Source organism: Diabrotica virgifera, chromosome 7 (assembly GCF_917563875.1).
Source record: "Diabrotica virgifera virgifera chromosome 7, PGI_DIABVI_V3a".
Lineage (NCBI taxonomy): Eukaryota > Metazoa > Arthropoda > Insecta > Coleoptera > Chrysomelidae > Diabrotica > Diabrotica virgifera.
This window is the reverse complement of record NC_065449.1, coordinates 204040700-204062786: the sequence shown is the minus strand read 5'-3', so window position 1 is coordinate 204062786 and position 22087 is coordinate 204040700. Positions and strand designations below refer to the sequence as shown.

At 35.1% G+C, this 22087-nt stretch overlaps 1 protein-coding gene across 1 annotated transcript in view; it reads right to left on the bottom strand.

Annotated features, from left to right (window-relative positions):
• LOC114326542 (CCR4-NOT transcription complex subunit 6-like) overlaps nt 1-22087 on the bottom strand; it is a 39047-nt gene that overhangs the window by 6488 nt on the left and 10472 nt on the right. Inside the window, exon 2 of the mRNA XM_028274936.2 lies at nt 2518-2836. Coding sequence (XP_028130737.2) covers nt 2518-2828 — 311 coding nt within the window. The 5' untranslated portion in view covers nt 2829-2836. The remainder of the gene's footprint in view (nt 1-2517; nt 2837-22087) is intronic.

The window sequence follows — 22087 nt, the reverse complement described above, 5'->3', positions numbered from 1 at the left end:
AATTAATTAATATTTTTTGTATTTTCACAACGGCATCCGATTTGGACGTCGAAACGTTAATAAAATCATTTTTTTAGTAAAATTGTGGCTTATTTCCCATCAAAACTAGTTAATTAAGTTTATATAGGCACGGATATTTTCCACTTCTTGCACTAATTTTATATTAAACGACTCTTCCGCCAATTCCGCGTGTTAAACTTTAATAAAATATCACAAAAGGCTAGAAACTAGTCTCCAAGCGACCTGCATGTCCAGTCCGCTGTCGACTGATCACTCCCGCATTATAGACCGGCCGCTAACTAGTAGCGCTGTGTGCGGACACTCATTGAAATACATGGGCAGTGACTACTAAGTAACTGATTGGTAACTAAAGTTACCAACTTGTTTCTTTTTAGTAGCTGTGTGTGCAGATGGCCTTAGGGTTTCATTTCTTAGAGGAGTCAATTTAATTTTTTTAATGTGTAGGGGGGTTCAGTAGAAGCGCGCAGCGTGCACGCAACTTGAAAACACGCAAATGTGCATCGAGTCTTAATGTGTGGACGTGCTATCAGAGACTTCGTAGCACATCAACTACAAAAAGGCCGGTCGTCCATTGGAAGCGTAGTCGCGCGACTCGTAGGTAGCGCATATACGCTCTGAGCTTCGCTGGTGTCGCTCCTAGCGGACTACTAATTCAACTTTCACCGGTAATTTTTAAATTTATTATTTAATTGTTATCGCTTAATATTTACAAAGCAAAAAAGTAATTAAATTGTAATAGATTTTTTTAAGATTTTGCTATTTTGACGTTCTATTGATAAAATATGAATTTCTTACTTCGGATATTTTCACAATTATCGTGTAGATGGCGGTAAGATTTACATATTACGGAATATTAAAAAAACTTAAATTCAGTATTTAAAACGTAAGTATATTTAAGGTAAAAATATATACCACAGCTTTGACTAACTAATATTTTTTATAATTAATGTTTTTAATTTTAATTTTAAATTATTCACTTTGACATTTATGTCAAATTTCCGGTAAAGGTTTACAGACTTGTCACTACTGGCGCTCGCGAATTTGTAAATATCCCCTCTACGTACGAGCTCACAGCGTATACGTCCGTGTATGTGCGATCATGCGACTGAGCGACTGGTATCATCCACTGCAGGCGACTGTATACTACTTAGTTCGCGACTGTCAAACTGACTGTCATCATCAAAAGAAAGTGTATTTTTGTGAATAGCGTGTAAAATATACATCGAAAGCATAGTTTGAAAGGAATAATTTATTACACAAATATGTATGTAATTTATTAACATTGTTATTTATTTAAAAAGGTTGGTATCTTTGTACAATGGCCCCCCTTTAACTGGAATCGACTCTTCCATATTATTATATTGTTAGCGATTCAAATTTACACTAAATATTTACTGTACTTTATCAGTATTTAATTATAGTTTTCGCCAAATTGAACAAAAAAAAACATTAAGTAATTTGTTAATAAAAATAATTTAAAGATTTATGTAACTTTATATTTACTTGGTTTAGATGTAAGACGTTTATTATTGTAAAAATTTCAAATAAAAATTCTTTCGAAAATTTGTTAATCCTAAAACCATAAGAAGTACTTATTCACTTCCGTCGGCACTCTGCAAGTACCACGCTCTATTTTTTTATTTTTTGTTTACATTGTAATTATATATTATAAAATAATAATATTTAAAAACTCTTTTCACTAGCACCTACTTCTTCTGCAACTTTCGACCACAATTTCCTTTGAACATCACGTGAATGATATCTCTTGTCATTAATGTTCACAACGGAGACTTTTCATAAACGGCACTAATCAGTTTTTCGTTATCAATTTCCATATCGAAAATAACACAATTATCCAAAATTAATACTGTATCAAAAATACCTGCACAGATGTTTATTGCAATCCAGTGTAGCATCAACATGCGATTACCAGCGACTAATCCCATTCTAGGGGGATCGGTCGCCAGTCGCTTGTGGTCGGCCGAGCCCGGTCGCCAGTCGCTTGTGGTCGGCCGAGCCCGGTCGCCAGTCGCTTGTGGTCGGCCGAGCCCGGTCGCTTAAAGTCGTTTGCAGTGGACGTTGTTTAGTTACATTTTATTTGTTAGGATTAGTCGCTTCTATACGGGCGTATACGCGCTACCTTCAAGTCGCGCGACTACGCTTCCAATGGACGACCGGCCTAATATTTGTTACCAGCTACTAGAAGCGTGTAACTGGTCTCGAGGCCTCTACACTCTACGGTGCTAATGAGTCATACAGTCAAGTAATGCGTGGGAGAAGTAATGGTGGGGGAACCTACTCGTTCCAGTAAATAGAATTGCCTTCTATTTACTCGACTGGCATAAATACTCACAGCGAGTACTCTACTAGAATATAAAATACCAATTTACACAAGGGGGATACTAAAAGTCAGTGCTCGATTTTGGTATCTCGTACGAGTTGCTAGCGCCGTGTAACTGAGCCTTTGTTACTTTAATACGAATGAAATGTACTCACCTAAGGTGTATGAGTTCTCCCAACTCCGCGGGTAACGACCGTAACTTATTATTACTCACATCGAGATGTCTTAAATTCACTAAACTACAAATGTCCGGTGGCAGTCTCAATAACTGATTGTTTTTTATGTACAAAGCCGTTAGATGCGTTAACTGGAACAGATTGGAGCTTAGATTTCGAATAGTCCCTGTTATCTCCAATTCTGTCCAGTAGGACTTTTTGCCGCTCGCTTGATCTTCCGCAGACATGTAGGTGTGTGTCCGACGATTTGTAGAACCTCCGTTGTTTTCGAATTTGTCCTTTCGTGGCATAATTTAACCTGAAACACGACATTTTTAGATTAGTTCAACTAGACTTTTGATTGACAAGTCGATATATTGACATATTTATTATTGTGCCATACCCATAGATGTAGCTATAATAAACTAGGATATAGAACTCGCGGAAAAAGTGAAGCCGATTTTTGTAAGTTTAGTGCGAGCGTTGTCCTCTAGGTGAAATAAATAAGGGGGCAAAAAATGTAGGTAAACCAACAACTGTCACTACTGATGGAATGGGCATTTTTTTTGTAAGCATTTATTAACAATCAGAATTACATATTCTATGAGTTAATTTATATATATATACCTATATTGTGTAACCTAGACCACCTATATTGTGTAACACAGTTAATAGACAAACAAATAGCCTACAATCAAGAACTGCATTTAGTGTACATAGACTTAAAAAAAGCATACGATACTGTACCACAAAGTAAACTTTGGGAAGCCCTCGAAAAAACTAACATCAGTCTGAACCTCATTAAAGCTGTAAAAAATCTATACCAACATAATATAGCAAAAGTTAAGCTAGGCAAGGAAATCTCGTCAGGATTTGAAGTGAATAAGGGTCTTAAACAGGGCTGCTGTCTATCGCCGACACTATTTAAAATATATTTGGAGCAAGTTTTGAAATCCTGGAAAAGGAAATGTAAGAATATGGGTATACCGCTAAATGATGATAACATGCTATACACTCTATGTTTTGCGGATGATCAGATTCTTATGGCCCAGGATTATCACGATATTGAATATATGACCCGAAAAATCATAGAAGAGTACCGGAACTGGGGTTTAGAAGTGAATACCAAGAAAACGGAATATATGTGCGTTGGAGGTATACAGCAGGATCTAGCGTTGGAAAATGAAATAACTATTAATCACTGTCAGGAATATAAATACTTGGGTCTTACAATTACACAAGATGGAACGTTGGACAAGAATATCCAAGAAAGGTGCACACAAGGAAGGAAAGCTATCGCATTATTGAACAAAATCCTATGGGACCAAAGTATCTCCAAAGAAAATAAACGTAACATCTATAACAGCATTGTTAAGAGCATTATAACATACAGCAGCGAAGTTTGGCCACTTAAAGAAAAATCCGAAAATATGCTCAGAACAACTGAAATGGACTTCTGGAGAAGATCTGCTGGTATATCAAGAATACAAAAAATCAGAAATACAAGAATATTGGAGATAATGGATGTAAAGCATACAATAATGGACGATATAAAAACAAAGCAACTAAGATGGTTTGGCCACGTACAACGTATGGAAGAAGACAGATTACCCAAGCAAGTGCTACGATGGGCACCAAAAGGACGGCGGAAGAGAGGAAGACCTAGGAAAAGCTGGATAGAAGGAATCCATAGGGAAATCGGAGAAAGAGGCTTGAACGAAGACATGTGCTACGATCGAGAGCAATGGCGATTGGGAATCGGAAGACGTCGTAGAACGTTATGAACCGATTATATATATATATATATTTAAAAACATAAGATGTAGATCTTTGAAACACACTCAGTGAACAAAAGATCCAAGGTTATTGGTTTAACGACCACTCGTACGAAATCAAATAGATGAAATAGAGAATGTGGAAAAATCCCCTTACGAACAATGGTGGATTACCGAAATGGTGGATGTGTGAATTGTTCGTAAGGGGATTTTTCCACATTCTCTATTTCATCTATTTTATATATATATATATATATATATATATATATATATATATATATATATATATATATATATATATATATATATATATATATATATGTTACACTTGAAGTTTCCGCGGGAGCTATATGTGCTTTCTGTTGTTTTCCGGGTTTGACTCCGCGTTGAATAATTTTGGTTTTGATAAAAACCATTATTTTGACGACGTTTCGGCAAGATCTCACTTGCCATTGTCAAGTCAGGTAGTTCCGCTTCTCGCTGCTGCTTGAAGTAAACTGAATTTTTACTCACGATACCGTCGCTTATGTAGTTGATCCTGATGCTGCTTGCCCTGCGCGAACTCTGGCTCTTGTTATTGGTCCGGTGTAGGTTGCAGTCGTCGGCGGGATGTTACGCGTGGATGTTGCGGCCTGATTTATTTTGGTCTTTTTCTTCAATACCGTTTTCCAAGTTGTAGGAAGCCGTTGCGCATCATCTCTTTGGTTTAAGCCGTTGGGATTTCTTTCAATTTCTATCGATTCTCTGATTTCCCGTTTTCTTTTTATTTCGATGTTAGCTAACATCGTTGTTTGGTTCAGGTTTATTGTGTGTCCTGTATTTGCGACATGTTGAGCCAGGGATGACGTGGTTTCTCCCCTTTCGATAGCATTTCGGTGTTCTTCTCGTCTTACCTGGATTCTTCGGTTGGTCTGTCCAATGTACGACTTTCCACAATCCCCACACGGAATCTCGTATACACCTTGGCTTTCTAACGATATTTTGGTCTTTGGTGTTGGTAAAATAGTTGAGATCTTTCTGTCCGTATTAAATATCGTTTCTATGTTGTGTTTTTTCAGCACTCTCCCTATTTTCTCTGTCGTACCCTTCACATATGGCAGAATGGTTTTGCCGATCGGCTTATTGTCTTCTGTAGGGTCCTTATCTCTTCTTCGAGCATTTTGAGCTTTTTCGATGTTGTATGTTGAGAAGCCGTTTTTTCTTAACGCTGTTTTCACGTTATGCATTTCTTCATTTTGATGTTCTTGGTCTGTCAGTCTTTCGGATCTTGTAATCAAGGTTTTGATGACTGAATGCAATTGTGCAGGATGGTGGTGTGAAGCAGCATTTAGATATCTATCGGTATGTGTCGGTTTCCGATACACTGTATGGCCTATGTGTCCGTCTTGTTTCTTTATTATTAACACATCTAAGAATGGAATTTGATCGTTTTCTTCCAGTTCCATGGTAAACTGAATTTTATGGTGGATATTGTTGATGTGTTCTAAAAAAGCCTTTAGTTTTTCTTCTCCGTGGGTCCAGATAATAAAATTATCTGGATTATCTTATTATGATTCCGTGTGGGGATTGTGGAAAGTCGTACATTGGACAGACCAACCGAAGAATCCAGGTAAGACGAGAAGAACACCGAAATGCTATCGAAAGGGGAGAAACCACGTCATCCCTGGCTCAACATGTCGCAAATACAGGACACACAATAAACCTGAACCAAACAACGATGTTAGCTAACATCGAAATAAAAAGAAAACGAAAAATCAGAGAATCGATAGAAATTGAAAGAAATCCCAACGGCTTAAACCAAAGAGATGATGCGCAACGGCTTCCTACAACTTGGAAAACGGTATTGAAGAAAAAGGCCAAAATAAATCAGGCCGCAACATCCACGCGTAACATCCCGCCGACGACTGCAACCTACACCGGACCAATAACAAGAGCCAGAGTTCGCGCAGGGCAAGCAGCAGCAGGATCAACTACATAAGCGACGGTATCGTGAGTAAAAATTCAGTTTACTTCAAGCAGCAGCGAGAAGCGGAACTACCTGACTTGACAATGGCAAGTGAGATCTTGCCGAAACGTCGTCAAAATAATGGTTTTTATCAAAACCAAAATTATTCAACGCGGAGTCAAACCCGGAAAACAACAGAAAGCACATATAGCTCCCGCGGAAACTTCAAGTTTAACATAATTAACCTCTACGGGGAGGAAATTCTACCAGACATCAGAAGATACGAAAAACTACGATCGAAACGGAGGACGTTGTTATGCAACCTTACGTTTTTAGAACGCTGCCGTGACGAAAGCATTATACCGACTTGTATGAAGCTCACTTTTCACAAAAACAACTATAAAACTAAAAACATCTTAAGAAGAGCAAGCCTGGCGCTTATTAGAGAGGCAATCCATGATACCAGACGAGACATCGACAAAATGAATGCAGAATCATTACAGCTGCATCTTAAACTAAGTAACACAATCCATCCAACATTATGGAATTTCTTTGAACAACTGACAAACTTTCGAGCAGAAACAGATGCTGATCTCACTAAGACCAAACAAATTAAAAAGTTTGAAAATTTGTTACTACAACAGCGGCCAAAAAAGAAAGAAAATCCACAAATAGAAACAAACAATTTAGTATATAACTTTTCAAATCTGACATTGGATGAAGCCACGAATAGTGTTCTTGCAAAAGGTTTCAATTTTGCTGTTGCACCTACATACATTCCCGTAGAAAACATCATTACTGAGGTAGAGACTACAATTACTAATCTCCCAGCAGAAACAGCCGAGATCATACGCCAAGACGTATCAAAAATATTAAGAACAGCTAAACCACCAAAAAGAAATTTAACACGGGAAGAGAAAGAAGCCTTACATAATTTGAAGAACAACAAAGAAATCATCGTGCTTCCAGCTGACAAAGGCAACGCTACGGTAGTGATGAATATTCAAGACTACGAAACAAAAATAAACTACATCTTAAATGATACAACATATCAAAGCATCTCGTCAGACCCGACAACCTATCTAGAGAAAATAACAAAAGCCAAGATCAAAGCCTCAAATATCAATAAAGAACAACAGGTCCATCTCATACCTAGAGAGAAGTCATCTAGATGCCCAAAATTTTACGGCCTACCCAAGGTACACAAGGCAGGATTACCACTGCGACCAATTGTGAGTTCCATCGGATCTCCCTTACAACCGCTGGCGAAGTTTCTGGCCCAACAGCTGCAACCATACGCGGAAGAAGCGGAGTCTTACGTCAAGAACGCGAGCCACTTCATCGAGCGTATAAAAGGTGTGACTCTTGAGCCGGGACATTTGCTAGTCAGCTTCGATGTTGTCTCACTTTTCACGAATGTTCCTATAGATGAATCACTGGACATCATAAGCAAAAAGTATCCAATATCACCGGATACACTAAACCTAACCAAACACTGTTTAAATAACACTTATTTCATCTATAAGGAACAAAGATATAAACAAATTGAGGGAGCACCGATGGGTTCTCCACTGTCACCAGTAATAGCGAACTTGTTTATGAAGGAAATAGAACAGCGGGCAATAGAAACAGCTGAATACAAACCCAAACTGTGGCTTAGATACGTGGATGACACTTTTATTATCTGGACCCACGGAGAAGAAAAACTAAAGGCTTTTTTAGAACACATCAACAATATCCACCATAAAATTCAGTTTACCATGGAACTGGAAGAAAACGATCAAATTCCATTCTTAGATGTGTTAATAATAAAGAAACAAGACGGACACCTAGGCCATACAGTGTATCGGAAACCGACACATACCGATAGATATCTAAATGCTGCTTCACACCACCATCCTGCACAATTGCATTCAGTCATCAAAACCTTGATTACAAGATCCGAAAGACTGACAGACCAAGAACATCAAAATGAAGAAATGCATAACGTGAAAACAGCGTTAAGAAAAAACGGCTTCTCAACATACAACATCGAAAAAGCTCAAAATGCTCGAAGAATGGATAAGGACCCTACAGAAGACAATAAGCCGATCGGCAAAACCATTCTGCCATATGTGAAGGGTACGACAGAGAAAATAGGGAGAGTGCTGAGAAAACACAACATAGAAACGATATTTAATACGGACAGAAAGATCTCAACTATTTTACCAACACCAAAGACCAAAATATCGTTAGAAAGCCAAGGTGTATACGAGATTCCGTGTGGGGATTGTGGAAAGTCGTACATTGGACAGACCAACCGAAGAATCCAGGTAAGACGAGAAGAACACCGAAATGCTATCGAAAGGGGAGAAACCACGTCATCCCTGGCTCAACATGTCGCAAATACAGGACACACAATAAACCTGAACCAAACAACGACGTTAGCTAACATCGAAATAAAAAGAAAACGGGAAATCAGAGAATCGATAGAAATTGAAAGAAATCCCAACGGCTTAAACCAAAGAGATGATGCGCAACGGCTTCCTACAACTTGGAAAACGGTATTGAAGAAAAAGACCAAAATAAATCAGGCCGCAACATCCACGCGTAACATCCCGCCGACGACTGCAACCTACACCGGACCAATAACAAGAGCCAGAGTTCGCGCAGGGCAAGCAGCATCAGGATCAACTACATAAGCGACGGTATCGTGAGTAACACTTCAGTTTACTTCAAGCAGCAGCGAGAAGCGGAACTACCTGACTTGACAATGGCAAGTGAGATCTTGCCGAAACGTCGTCAAAATAATGGTTTTTATCAAAACCAAAATTATTCAACGCGGAGTCAAACCCGGAAAACAACAGAAAGCATATATATATATATATATATATATATATATATATATATATATATATATATATATATATACAGTAAAGTTTTGAATATTGGGGAAATCTGCAAACCAAAACTCAATGCGTATCAATTGTACGGCCTAACGTTTTCGTGAATGATTATTCACTTCTTCAGGGCTGAAATAAAGAAAATGTTAATTAGCCATATATATTCCATGCAAAATGTTAGTTTTCATTACCAATACGTAGAATTGTAGAGTTACGTTGTTAAGTAATAAAAAAGACGATATGTATAAAAACATATCTCTTTTTGTTTGAAGTAAAAAGAAAACACAACACTTCAACTTGGAAAACTATGGCTATATGGTTACAATCAATGAATTATTTACTCAAGGAACCAATTACACTAGCATATAACTACATTTTATGTTGGAAGTAACTTTACATGTAGATGAGAACAATGAATGTTTGAATATGTCCTTCTTTTTTTTTGAACTTTCCCGTTCGGTGTTAACTATATTGAGCGCATGCTCATGAATAGACTCATATCAAAGATATTACTCCGGGGTTGACTAGGATATTTAATAATTTAGAAAGTAACAATAACAACAATGATAATCATTTTAAAATCAATGTGGCTTTCAGATCAGCTTTAACAATTAACAACCTTTTTTCAAAAGTTAAGGATAAAACAGAAATAGGTAAGCTTAGTAATATTGTCTACAAAGTTCCCTGTTCTTCTTGTAACAAATCGTACATTGGTCAAACTTCTCAACTTCTTAAATTTAGGATCACTTTACACAAAAGTGATTCACGTCTTCAGCCCGACCGTTGTGCATTGGCTAAACACGTCCATACCACAGGTCATTCCATGGACTTTGAAAACACCCTCGTTCTTCATCAAGAGAACAATAAATTTAAAAGGGAATTTATTGAAATGTCCTATATCTTCCTTAATGATTCCTCTATTAATGTTAAAGGTGACTTCAAAAATCTGAGTGATATTTATCATCTTTTACTCAGATCAGATACCAGCCATAGATCGAATTTGCATGACTCCAACTTGACTGATAATACGTAATTGTCAATATTAATAGTTCTTAGAATAAAAAGTAATTTTTGTTTGCCAATAATCAACAATAATTTTAAAAAATTTAAAAAAAAAAAAAAAAAAAAAAAAACATTTAAATAAATAGAATATGTAATTATGTAACATGACACTTATGTTGCGGTACATCCTCTTGTAATATTTAGATAAATAAACCTTAATATTTTTGTTTAATAATACCTTTTGTCCGTACCGATTGGGTGTTTGGTACTTCTATGCGTAGGTCAAATGAACCTACATGTCTATTCATGAGCATGCGCTCAATATAGTTAACACCGAACGGGAAAGTTCAAAAAAAAAGAAGGACATATTTAAACATTCATTGTTCTCATCTACATGTAAAGTTACTTCCAACATAAAATGTAGTTATATGCTAGTGTAATTGGTTCCTTGAGTAAATAATTCATTGATTGTAACCATATAGCCATAGTTTTCCAAGTTGAAGTGTTGTGTTTTCTTTTTACTTCAAACAAAAAGAGATATGTTTTTATACATATCGTCTTTTTTATTACTTAACAACGTAACTCTACAATTCTACGTATTGGTAATGAAAACTAACATTTTGCATGGAATATATATGGCTAATTAACATTTTCTTTATTTCAGCCCTGAAGAAGTGAATAATCATTCACGAAAACGTTAGGCCGTACAATTGATACGCATTGAGTTTTGGTTTGCAGATTTCCCCAATATTCAAAACTTTACTGTTTAACTTATCTGCAAAGATTAATCTTTCTTTATCTTTATATATATATATATATATATATATATATATATATATATATATATATATATATATATATATATATATATATATATATATATATATATACAGTGCTGTTTATGTAACAATATAGGTGCCGGTACGCAATGTTCAGGGGGCCTAGGAAGTGTTCATAAGGGGGGTCCACCCGGGGAAACCTTTTAAAATTTACCCTCAATAAGGGCGTTTTAAAGCTATTTGGGAGCAAGGGAAAAATTCGGGAGTTTGTTTATAGTTTTGTTGTTTTTTTTTATTTTTTGTCCCAAAAGGTGCCGGTACGGCGTACCGGCGCGTACCGTCACAAAAACAGGACTGTATATATATATATATATATATATATATATATATATATATATATATATATATATATATATATAATGTATATATGAGTAATTATAGAGGCATTAGTCTGATGAACAGCACATTAAAATTGTTGACGGCAGTTATAAAAGATAAAATCGAGGAAAAAGCGAATATGGCAGATGAACAGCAAGGCTTCCGGAAGAACCGCAGCACAATAGATGCAATTTTTATTATCAGGAAAATAGTAGAAAAGTCTATTGAATATGGAAAACCAGCATACATGTGCTTTGTAGATTTAAAAAGTGCTTTTGACAGGGTGAGGCGAAATGATATCTTAAATTTATTACAAGCTGAACAAATAGACCACCAGATAATAAGGCTAATTAAGGAAATTAACAAGAACAACAAGACCAGAGTTATAATGTCAACAGGAGAAACAGAACGCATAGAATTAAAGGGAGGAATCCGCCAAGGAGACTCGCTCAGCCCATTGTTATTCAATATGATGATGAATCAAATAATTCACGAAGTCAGAAAACGACATGGATACCACATGGGAGCGCATAAAATCACGATACTATGCTATGCCGATGATGCAGTACTAATTGCTGATAACGAGGATGACCTACAAAGGCAGCTCCACACTTTCAATCTCACAGCAAATAAATTTAACATGAGAATATCGGTAGAAAAAACTAAATGTATAGTGATAAGTAAAGAGCCGCGTAGATGCAAGTTAGAAATAGACGGCAAAATTGTAGAACGAGTAATGAAATTCAATTACCTAGGAGTAGAGATCACTAGTGACAGGAATATAAGAACAGAGACCACAACACAAGCGACAAAAGCGGCAAGAGTAAGGGGTTGCGTCCGAGAAACCATATGGAGAAACAAATATCTGACCATGAAAAGCAAAATAAAAGTATACAAGGCAACAGTAAGACCTATCCTAACATATGCAGCGGAGACAAGGACCGATACAAGAAAGACGAAACAACAAATCAACAATATCGAAATGAAAGTATTAAGATCAATAGCGGGCATATCATTAAGAGACAGACACAGCAACAGAAGTATACGAGAACGTTGCAAAATTCAAAATATTAACAGGTGGATAAAAACAAGAAAGAAAAACTGGAACGAACATGTAAATCGAATGGAACCAGATAGATTAGCGAACATCTGTAAAAAAAACACGCCGTATAGCAGAAGACCCGTTGGAAGGCCGCCGAAAAGGTGGAAAGACAATGTACAGTCAACAACAACTGAAACAGAATAAGAGGCAGACAAACAGGAGTCATCCTGTTATCGCGCGAAGAAGAAGAAAAAGAAGATGAGTTAATTTGATAACAAGTACAATAACTTATATCAATGTAGTATTGTACACTAAAATGGCGTTATGAGGTACATCACCCAGCGGTTTCACCTCAGTTTCAGCGAAGATCTATGGGCCATAATATACGCAATCTTCTGTTGTTTAGTGGCTGCAGTAATGGTAATATTAATTGGTTGGGGTGGCCTTCCAATTTCTCGTGGTGTCTGTTGGCTCTTTCTTGAATTACTGTGCTGACTAACGGGATGTTTAGGTCTGTATGAAGGGTTTTGTTGGAAATGTACCACGGGGCATTTGCGATGGTGCGTAGAATTTTTGATTGAGTTCTTTTTCTGAGCTGTGCAGTTTTGGAATTCTAGGTCGCTCATAATTCTTTTAAGTAACAGCTTTTCAAGAAGTTTTGACATTATTGGCAGTAAAATTATTGGGCGGTATGATGAAACATCCGTTAAAGCTTTACCAGGTTTCGGTATCATAATTACTTGTGCAATTTTTAGTGATATAGGCCAATAATTAAGTCTTAAGATTGCATTTAATATGTAAATAACTTCATTATACCTTTTTTAGGAAGTTGTTTTAGCATTGTTGCTGTTATGAGATCAGTGCCTGGTGCCTTCTTTTCATTCAAATGATTAATTTCATCTTTGATCTCCTTCGGTGTAATTAAAGTTAGTCGCTCTCGTTAATTAATTGGTAAGGCTAGTTCCTGCTCTACTTCTTGTACTTGGTCACTGTCGTGTGGCTTGAAGACTTCAGTTATTTTTCTTTGTTGCTTTTTGCCCATGGTCCTGGTGGTATTGAGTTTTTCCGAATTGGAGGTGAAGTATTTATTGGTTTATTTTTGTTTTTGATTGGTTTCCAGATAGAGTTATCTTGACGCGAAAGGTTTGATACATAGTTTTCAAATGAGTTGTTTCTCATCTGTTCTAGAGCTGTTTTTAAGTTTCTAGTTTTGTTATTATAAATTGTCCTTTCATCTGGTCTGTGAGTTCTTTGCCAAATTGATCTGGCTTTTCGTTTTTCTGCTACTAGTCTTTTTATTTCAAGAGGAATGTTGGTTGAAATTTTTTTTTTTGTCCAGGTTGAGGGGTCTAGACTGTTTGGCAGCATTTTGAAGTAAGTTAATTAGATCATTAGTTTCTGTTTCTATTTGTTCGGGAGTTTGCAATTTCACTAGTAGATTTACTTCCTGTTCTATGATTAGCCGGTATGTGTCCCAGTTTGTTTTGAAGCTATGCAGTCGAGGTGTTGGCTTTTTGATTATCACCGTTGTGCTAATTGTGGCAATTATGGGACTATGATCTGATGATAAATCAAAACTTGGTACTACATCTGTATATGATTGAGATATTCCGTTTGTAATAAAGAAATCCAATAGGAATGGGCATGAAACGAATTTAATGCGGCCAGGATGAGATAGCGTAATCAGGGAAGGATGGAAGATAATCGTCATCTTTCGTAAACAAAAAAATTGATAGTGGTAATAGTACTGGTAGTTGTAGCAAATTTTCCCTGACATTCTCTGTCTCTCTCTAGGACCTCTCTCTTGTATGTAGGCCGCAATCTCGCTTCACTGTTTGAATGGAACGGGAACAGTTCGTTGAGGTAAACAATGTTTGACACTTGATTCCCGTGATATTTATATTCCCTTGAATAGCAAAATTAATAATATTGAAAATATTAAAAATATTACTAAAAGATTTTTAAATTGAAAACTTATTGGTACATTTCCCTGGTGACACCTCCAAGGCTTCTACAATTTGCAAGCCAAATTGGAAACTAACTTCATCTTTCAATTGCCAGATGACGCTAGTCACCTAATACCTTCACTTCGGTTGCAATGGGTGGGAAAAACTCTCGACGCTGGTCAATTGGGGTATGGAGAACAGTGCCTACGTTCTTTCCGATGAGGCTCCAATAAGAGCCGAAAATCGCGATTCAGAGGACTGGACTGCGCTCCGTATTCTAATTGAAAAGTAAGATTGTTTTGCCTTCGCATTGAAACTGAATAAAAATGGTATACATTTTTATTTTATAGTCGTATTACTCCGTAGAGTAACCAGGTGCATTTTTCCGTTGGAACTTTACCGAGCTGCAGACGGGGGATGTGAATTGCATAGTGTAGAATTCCTTCCCTTTGTCTTCACTGCAGCATCCATTTGGCTTGCAAATTGTAGAAGCCTTGGAGGTGTCACCAGGGAAATGTACCAATAAGTTTTCAATTTAAAAATCTTTTAGTAATATTTTTAATATTTTCAATATTATTAATTTTGCTATTAGGATTGAAAACTAACTTCATCTTTATTATTTATTACTTATACGAGTGTATTTTTAAATCATAATTAAATAAGACATAGTTTTTGTAATATACATTGGCTAAGTCATGAATTCTAAGCAGAATTAATTTTATTGGATGATAATCCACTATAGTGATCTGAATGTACATTAAAAATGGTTACTGAATGTCTATTATAATTCCAGGTGACGCAATAGATAACGCAAAGAAAGAATAATGAATTGTTATTATTTATATCAGGGGTCACCAATTAGCGGACCGCGGTCCGCATCCGGACCGTGAGCTACTTTTGTGCGGACCGTCATTAAATTCAGAATATAGCGTTTAGCAATTTTGAAAATGTTTGGCCATGAAATTGTATATTATGTTTGACTTAACTTATACATATGTGCGAAGCCGCTTTATCAAGAATGAACTTTATTAAAAATCGGTACAGATCTCAGCTAACAGATGAATATCTCAACTCCCCAATGAGAATCAGTTGCACCAAACTCACTCCAAAATTCAGACAGGTTGTACATGTACATAGGTAATAAAAAATGTCATTTTTCTCACTGATAATTTAATTTTGTAAAGAGTTTTCCCTTTATTGTTATATTTATTATAATCATTAATTTTGAATTTAAGTAAACTGTAATATAAAATTGTCATGTGCGTTTTTTATACATATTTATTTCCTCTCTACTATATGTTAAGTGGAAGTACTTTTCAGGTGTGCATGTAATTAAAAAAGTTTTCAGATTTAACAAGTTTGCAACTAACAGGCAGCTTGCATTGAAACTAATGTAGAAAAAATAACAAATTATTTACCATTTCGTACTAAGTATGATTATTTATTTTAAATTTCTGTTTTAATAACTGGATTTCAAGAAAGTTAATAACTATGTACAAAACTGAAGATGTATAAAAGCTTGAGAAAGACGTTAACATCCAAACTATAAATTCCTAACTTTCAAAAAATATTCTCAATAACAATTTACAATACTTCTGTGTTACTGATAATAACATAAAAACAATACACAATGAATTTATATTTTATTTATTGTACCAGGAAAGTATTCAACTCTACTACAGTGGCCAAAAAACAATCGGATATTATTAGGTTTCCTTTCTATATTACTCCAGGCTGTGAGGCCGTTTCCGAATGACAAATTTTCTTATTCGGTTTTTTTTTGGATTCCTATTCAAAAATGTCCCCTTAAACAAATCAGAAGGGACCCGGGATGCCTGGCAAAACAATATTTTTATACAAATTCAAAATTACCTTTTAGCCCCAAAAATTGTATAAAAAAAGGTCTCCTGTCATTGTTTTCAAAAGTTGATATATGTTGAGTTATAAGCGATTTAAAATCTGAAAAATGTGAAAATACTTATGCTTTTCGAGGTTTGAAAACTCATATGTAAATTATTAGTTTTCAGGTTACCAAATGCCTAAATTGAAGTTTATAAACTCAATTTCAAGATTCTAACGAGTAATCGGGGCTTACTTCAATATAGAACGTTGTTTTTTAATTGTTAATTATGCGAGTCCACTCGACTTTTAAGCCGCCGCACATCGCACTTTATGGTGCGTCTCTGTCGCACTTATTATACATATTATACGAACTTATGCGAAAAATGCCCAACAAATACTTCACATTTATTAAAATGTTATACTGTATTATTAACATATTTTTTTCTTAATGATTTATTTATTTATTCAATTAATTTTCCAGCAAAGGAAGCGTTAGGATATTTGGAAAAATGATAAACAAAATCCAGAATGGTGGTCAGAGAAACTAAAAGGTTTAGTAGATAACAAGAAGACAGCGTACCAAAAATGGCTACAGACACAGGACTTACAAGATCAAAGAGTATACGCACAACTAAACAGAGAAGTGAAAAGAGAAGTAATAAGGAGTAAAAATGACACATGGGAAAGAAAGTGCGAAGAGGTGGAAAGATACATAGGCGGATCCAAAGTAGCTGAAGCATGGAAAACGATAAAAAATATCAGAAAAGAAAATAAAGGGCAGAGTAATTTAAATTTAATAAGTACCAAAGAATGGGAAGATTACTGTAAGATACTACTGAGGGAAACTAGACCCGAATTTGAGGTAAATCAAATGGAGATGAAGACGAATGTAAATGAACAAGTTAGAAGAATAACTACAGAAGAAATAAAAGAAGCCTTATTAGAATCAAAAAATGGGAAAGCATCAGGACCTGGAAATATCCCCATCGAACTGATAAAATATGGACCAGATATACTGCACGAAATAATGACGGAACTCTTCAACAAATGCATGTTGCAGGGAGAAAAAATACCAGAAGACTGGAATTGTGCATACATTAGCTCGATTTACAAAAAAGGAGACAAAACGTTGTGCAAAAACTACAGAGGTATAAGTATAACCAGTGCAAAATGGGGAGGTTGTATGGCCGAGTATTAAAGAAAAGGGTGGAATTAGAAATTCAGGACATGGAAGAACAGAGTGGTTTTCGCGCCGGTAGATCGTGCGCAGAGATAACATATTCGTGATGCAACAAATAATAGAGAAAAGAAGAGCAAGGAATCTGTCTACTCACCTAACATTTATTGATCTGGAAAAAGCCTACGACAAGGTACCTTTAAAGAAACTCTTTGACATTTTGACCACGATAGGCATAAGCGAAGCATATGTGCGAGCAATTCAAAATATGTATCAAAATCCGAAAAGCTGTATTAAGCAGAGAAAATCTATGTCGAAACCATTCCCTGTTACAAAAGGTTTAAGGCAAGGGTGCTGCTTATCGCCAACACTGTTTAAAATATACATCCAGAAAGCTCTGGAGCAATGGAGAAAAACAGTTGCTGGGACGGGAATAATGATTGAAGAAAACTGCTTAACAACTTTGTTTTTTGCTGATGACCAAGTAATTCTTGCCAACGATGAACATGATATGGATTATATGCTAAGAAAGTTACAGATCGAATATGAAAAATGGGGCCTATGTATGAACATGGAGAAAACGGAATATTTGAGAATAGGAGAGGAAACCGAAGATCCGGAATTAGAGTTAAGAAATATAAGGAAATGTAAGGAATATAGATATTTAGGAAGCATAATATCAGAAGAAGGAACTACAAAAAGAGACATACAGCATAGGATACAGCAAGGAAGGAAAGCAACTCGTATTTTAAATGGTCTACTATGGTCTAACAAGGTGAAGCTGAACACAAAGTTAACAATCAAACAGTAAACAAAGTTTTGCCTTCGCATTGCAACTGAATAAAAATGGTATACATTTTTATTTTATAGTCGTATTACTCCGTAGAGTAACCAGGTGCATTTTTCCGTTGGAACTTTACCGAGCTGCAGACGGGGGATGTGAATTGCATAGTGTAGAATTCCTTCCCTTTGTCTTCACTGCAGCATCCATTTGGCTTGCAAATTGTAGAAGCCTTGGAGGTGTCACCAGGGAAATGTACCAATAAGTTTTCAATTTAAAAATCTTTTAGTAATATTTTTAATATTTTCAATATTATTAATTTTGCTATTAGGATTGAAAACTAACTTCATCTTTATTATTTTTTACTTATACGAGTGTATTTTTAAATCATAATTAAATAAGACATAGTTTTTATAATATACATTGGCTAAGTCATGAATTCTAAGCAGAATTAATTTTATTGGATGATAATCCAATATAGTGATCTGAATGTACATTAAAAATGGTTACTGAATGTACATTATAATTCCAGGGGACGCAATAGATAACGCAAAGAAAGAATAATGAATTGTTATTATTTATATCAGGGGTCACCAATTAGCGGACCGCGGTCCGCATCCGGACCGTGAGCTACTTTTGTGCGGACCGTCATTAAATTCAGAATATAGCGTTTAGCAATTTTGAAAATGTTTGACCATGAAATTGTATATTATGTTTGACTTAACTTATACATATGTGCGAAGTCGCTTTATCAAGAATGAACTTTATTAAAAATCGGTACAGATCTCAGCTAACAGATGAATATCTCAACTCCCCAATGAGAATCAGTTGCACCAAACTCACTCCAAAATTCAGACAGGTTGTACCGGGTGTCCCAATAAGAATGGCTCTTGGCCATATCTCAGGAACCGTTTATAGTAGAGCTTTGAAATAAAAAATTTTTTAACAAAAGTTGCCTCAGGAAAAGCCTGGAAATTATTTTCATAATTGTGGGTCCACCGCTAGAGGGCGTAATTGAATATCAAAAATTAAAAAATCTAAATTTTACAAAATTTTCCTAATGAAGGGGCACTGGAAATCCGATTATTGTATTCTTCATCAAATTCTGCGTATATTTGATTTAACAAGTTTAACTCTACCTTTGCAAATAAGAGGTGGGGGTGAGTGGGAACCTTGTTATGAAAAAATGGCTGTAAGTCCGGTTCTGCTAAATCAAATTTTGAAAACTGGGTCTTGTTGAAGACAGATATTTTTCTTCAATGTAAGCGTGATAATTTTGAACCATCCTAATAAGTAATAAGCCAGCTGGGAGGCGTTATTTAATTTTTTTCAGAAATCTAGTTTTCTTTGGAAAATATTAAATACAAGTATGCATTTTTAATCATACTTTATAAAATTAGATTAAATTAGCAATAGAATAGCGAAAACCGCATGTCGATACCTTTTTTCTATCTCAAGATATCTCGAGAAACGTGTAAATTTTATACATAACTGTTACTATCACCGGTAAGCTAAGTTAATGGAAAGTAGTGTGCTGTGGAAAAAAACAAAATAACATTTTCCAGATGTCAACGTATAAAAATATAATTAATTAAAACAACAATATAAAGAGAAACAATACTATTAAAATTAAATATAACACAGAACAAAAAGAACTACTTAGTGACGACCTAAATATTCAAATTGTTGCCCATCATACACTACTCTAGAATACATTATCCAGAGAATACTAAACGCCATTCAAAGCATATCGAGAGCAGAAATTGAGACTGCTGTTCAACCTACTCTTGAAAGAGTAAATGTTTGCAACGAAAATGATGGGCAAAAATTTGAACGTTTATGTCATCACTAAATAGTTGTTTTTATTTCTTTGTAATAGGGCTTTTCAACGCTTCTCATTTGTTTCGAGCCTCTGTCATATGCCGTATAATCCGTGTATAATATTAATATACGAGATATGAACGAGGCTCGAAACAAATGAGAAGCGTTGAAAAGACCTAATATACGTTGACAGCTGGAAAATGTTTCTTTGTTGTTTCCATAGCACACTACTTTTAATGAATTTCGTTTACCGGTGACAGTAACAGTTATGTTTTTAAATTTACACGTTTTGTAAGATATCTTGAGATAGAAAAAAGGTATTAACATGCGGTTTTCGCTATTCTGTTTCTAATTTTGTCTAATTTTGTAATATGGTATTAAAAATGCATGTTTGTATTTAATATTTTCCAAGGAACACTAGATTTCTGAAAAAAATTAAATAACGCCTTCTAGCTGGCATATTACTCAGTAAGTTGGTTCGAAATCCTAACTTTTACATTGACGAAAAAGATCTGTCTTCAACAAGACCAAGTTTGAAAAATTTGATTAAGCAGAACCTGACTCACAGCCAGGTTTTCATAACAAGGTTCCCACTCACCCCCACCTCTTATTTCCAAAGGTAGACCTAAACTTGTCAAATCAAATATGCGTAGAATTTTATGAAGAATACGACGATCGGATTTCCAGTGCCCCTTCATTAGAAAAATTTTGTAAAATTTAGATTTTTTAATTTTTGATATTCAATTACGCCCTCTAGCGGTGGTCGCACAATTATGAAAATAATTTCCAGGCTTTTCCTGAGGCAACTTTTGTTATAAAATTTTTTATTTCAAAGCTGTACTATAAACGGTTCCTGAGATATGGCCGAGAGCCATTCTTATTCGGACACCCGGTACATGTACATAGGTAATAAAAAATGTCATTTTTCTCACTGATAATTTAATTTTGTAAAGAGTTTTCCCTTTATTGTTATATTTATTATAATCATTAATTTTGAATTTAAGTAAACTGTAATATAAAATTGTCATGTGCGATTTTTGTACATATTTATTTCCTCTCTACTAATGTTAAGTGGGAGTACTTTTCAGATGTGCATGTAATTAAAAAAGTTTTCAGATTTAATAAGTTTGCAACTAACAGGCAGCTTGCATTGAAACTAATGTAGAAAAAATAACAAATTATTTACCATTTCGTACTAAGTATGATTATTTATTTTAAATTTCTGTTTTAATAACTGGATTTCAAGAAAGTTAATAACTATGTACAAAACTGAAGATGTCTAAAAGCTTGAGAAAGACGTTATTAACATCCAAACTATAAATTCCTAACTTTTAAAATATTCTCAATAACAATTTACAATACTTCTGTGTTACTGATAATAACATAAAAACAATACACAATGAATTTATATTTTATTTATTGTACCAGGAAAGTATTCAACTCTACTAGAGTGGCCAAAAAACAATCGGATATTATTAGGTTTCCTTTCCATATTACTCCATGTTGTGAGGCCGTTTCCGAATGACAAATTTTCTTATTCGGTTTTCTTTTTGGATTCCTATTCAAAAATGTCCCCTTAAACAAATCAGAAGGGACCCGGGATGCCTGACAAAACAATATTTTTATACAAATTCAAAATTACCTTTTAGCCCCAAAAATTGTATAAAAAAAAAGGTCTCTTGTCATTGTTTTCAAAAGTTGATAGATGTCGAGTTATAAGCGATTTAAAATCTGAAAAATGTGAAAATACTTATGCTTTTCGAGGTTTGAAAACTCATATGTAAATTATTAGTTTTCAGGTTGCCAAGTGCCTAAATTGAAGTTTATAAATTCAATTTCAAGATTCTAACGAGTAATCGGGGCTTACTTCAATATAGACCGTTGTTTTTTAATTGTTAATTATGCGAGTCCACTCGACTTTTAAGCCGCCGCACATCGCACTTTATGGTGCGTCTCTGTCGCACTTATTACACATATTATACGAACTTATGCGAAAAATGCCCAACAAATATTTCACATTTATTAAAATGTTATACTGTATTATTAACATATTTTTTTCTTAATGATTTATTTATTTATTCAATTAATTATTGCCAATGTGCTAATTAAATACGCCAATAAAAACAAACGGTCGAAATTGAAATAAACCCCGATAACTCATCAGAATCTTGAAATTGAATGTTTAAATTTCAATTTAGGC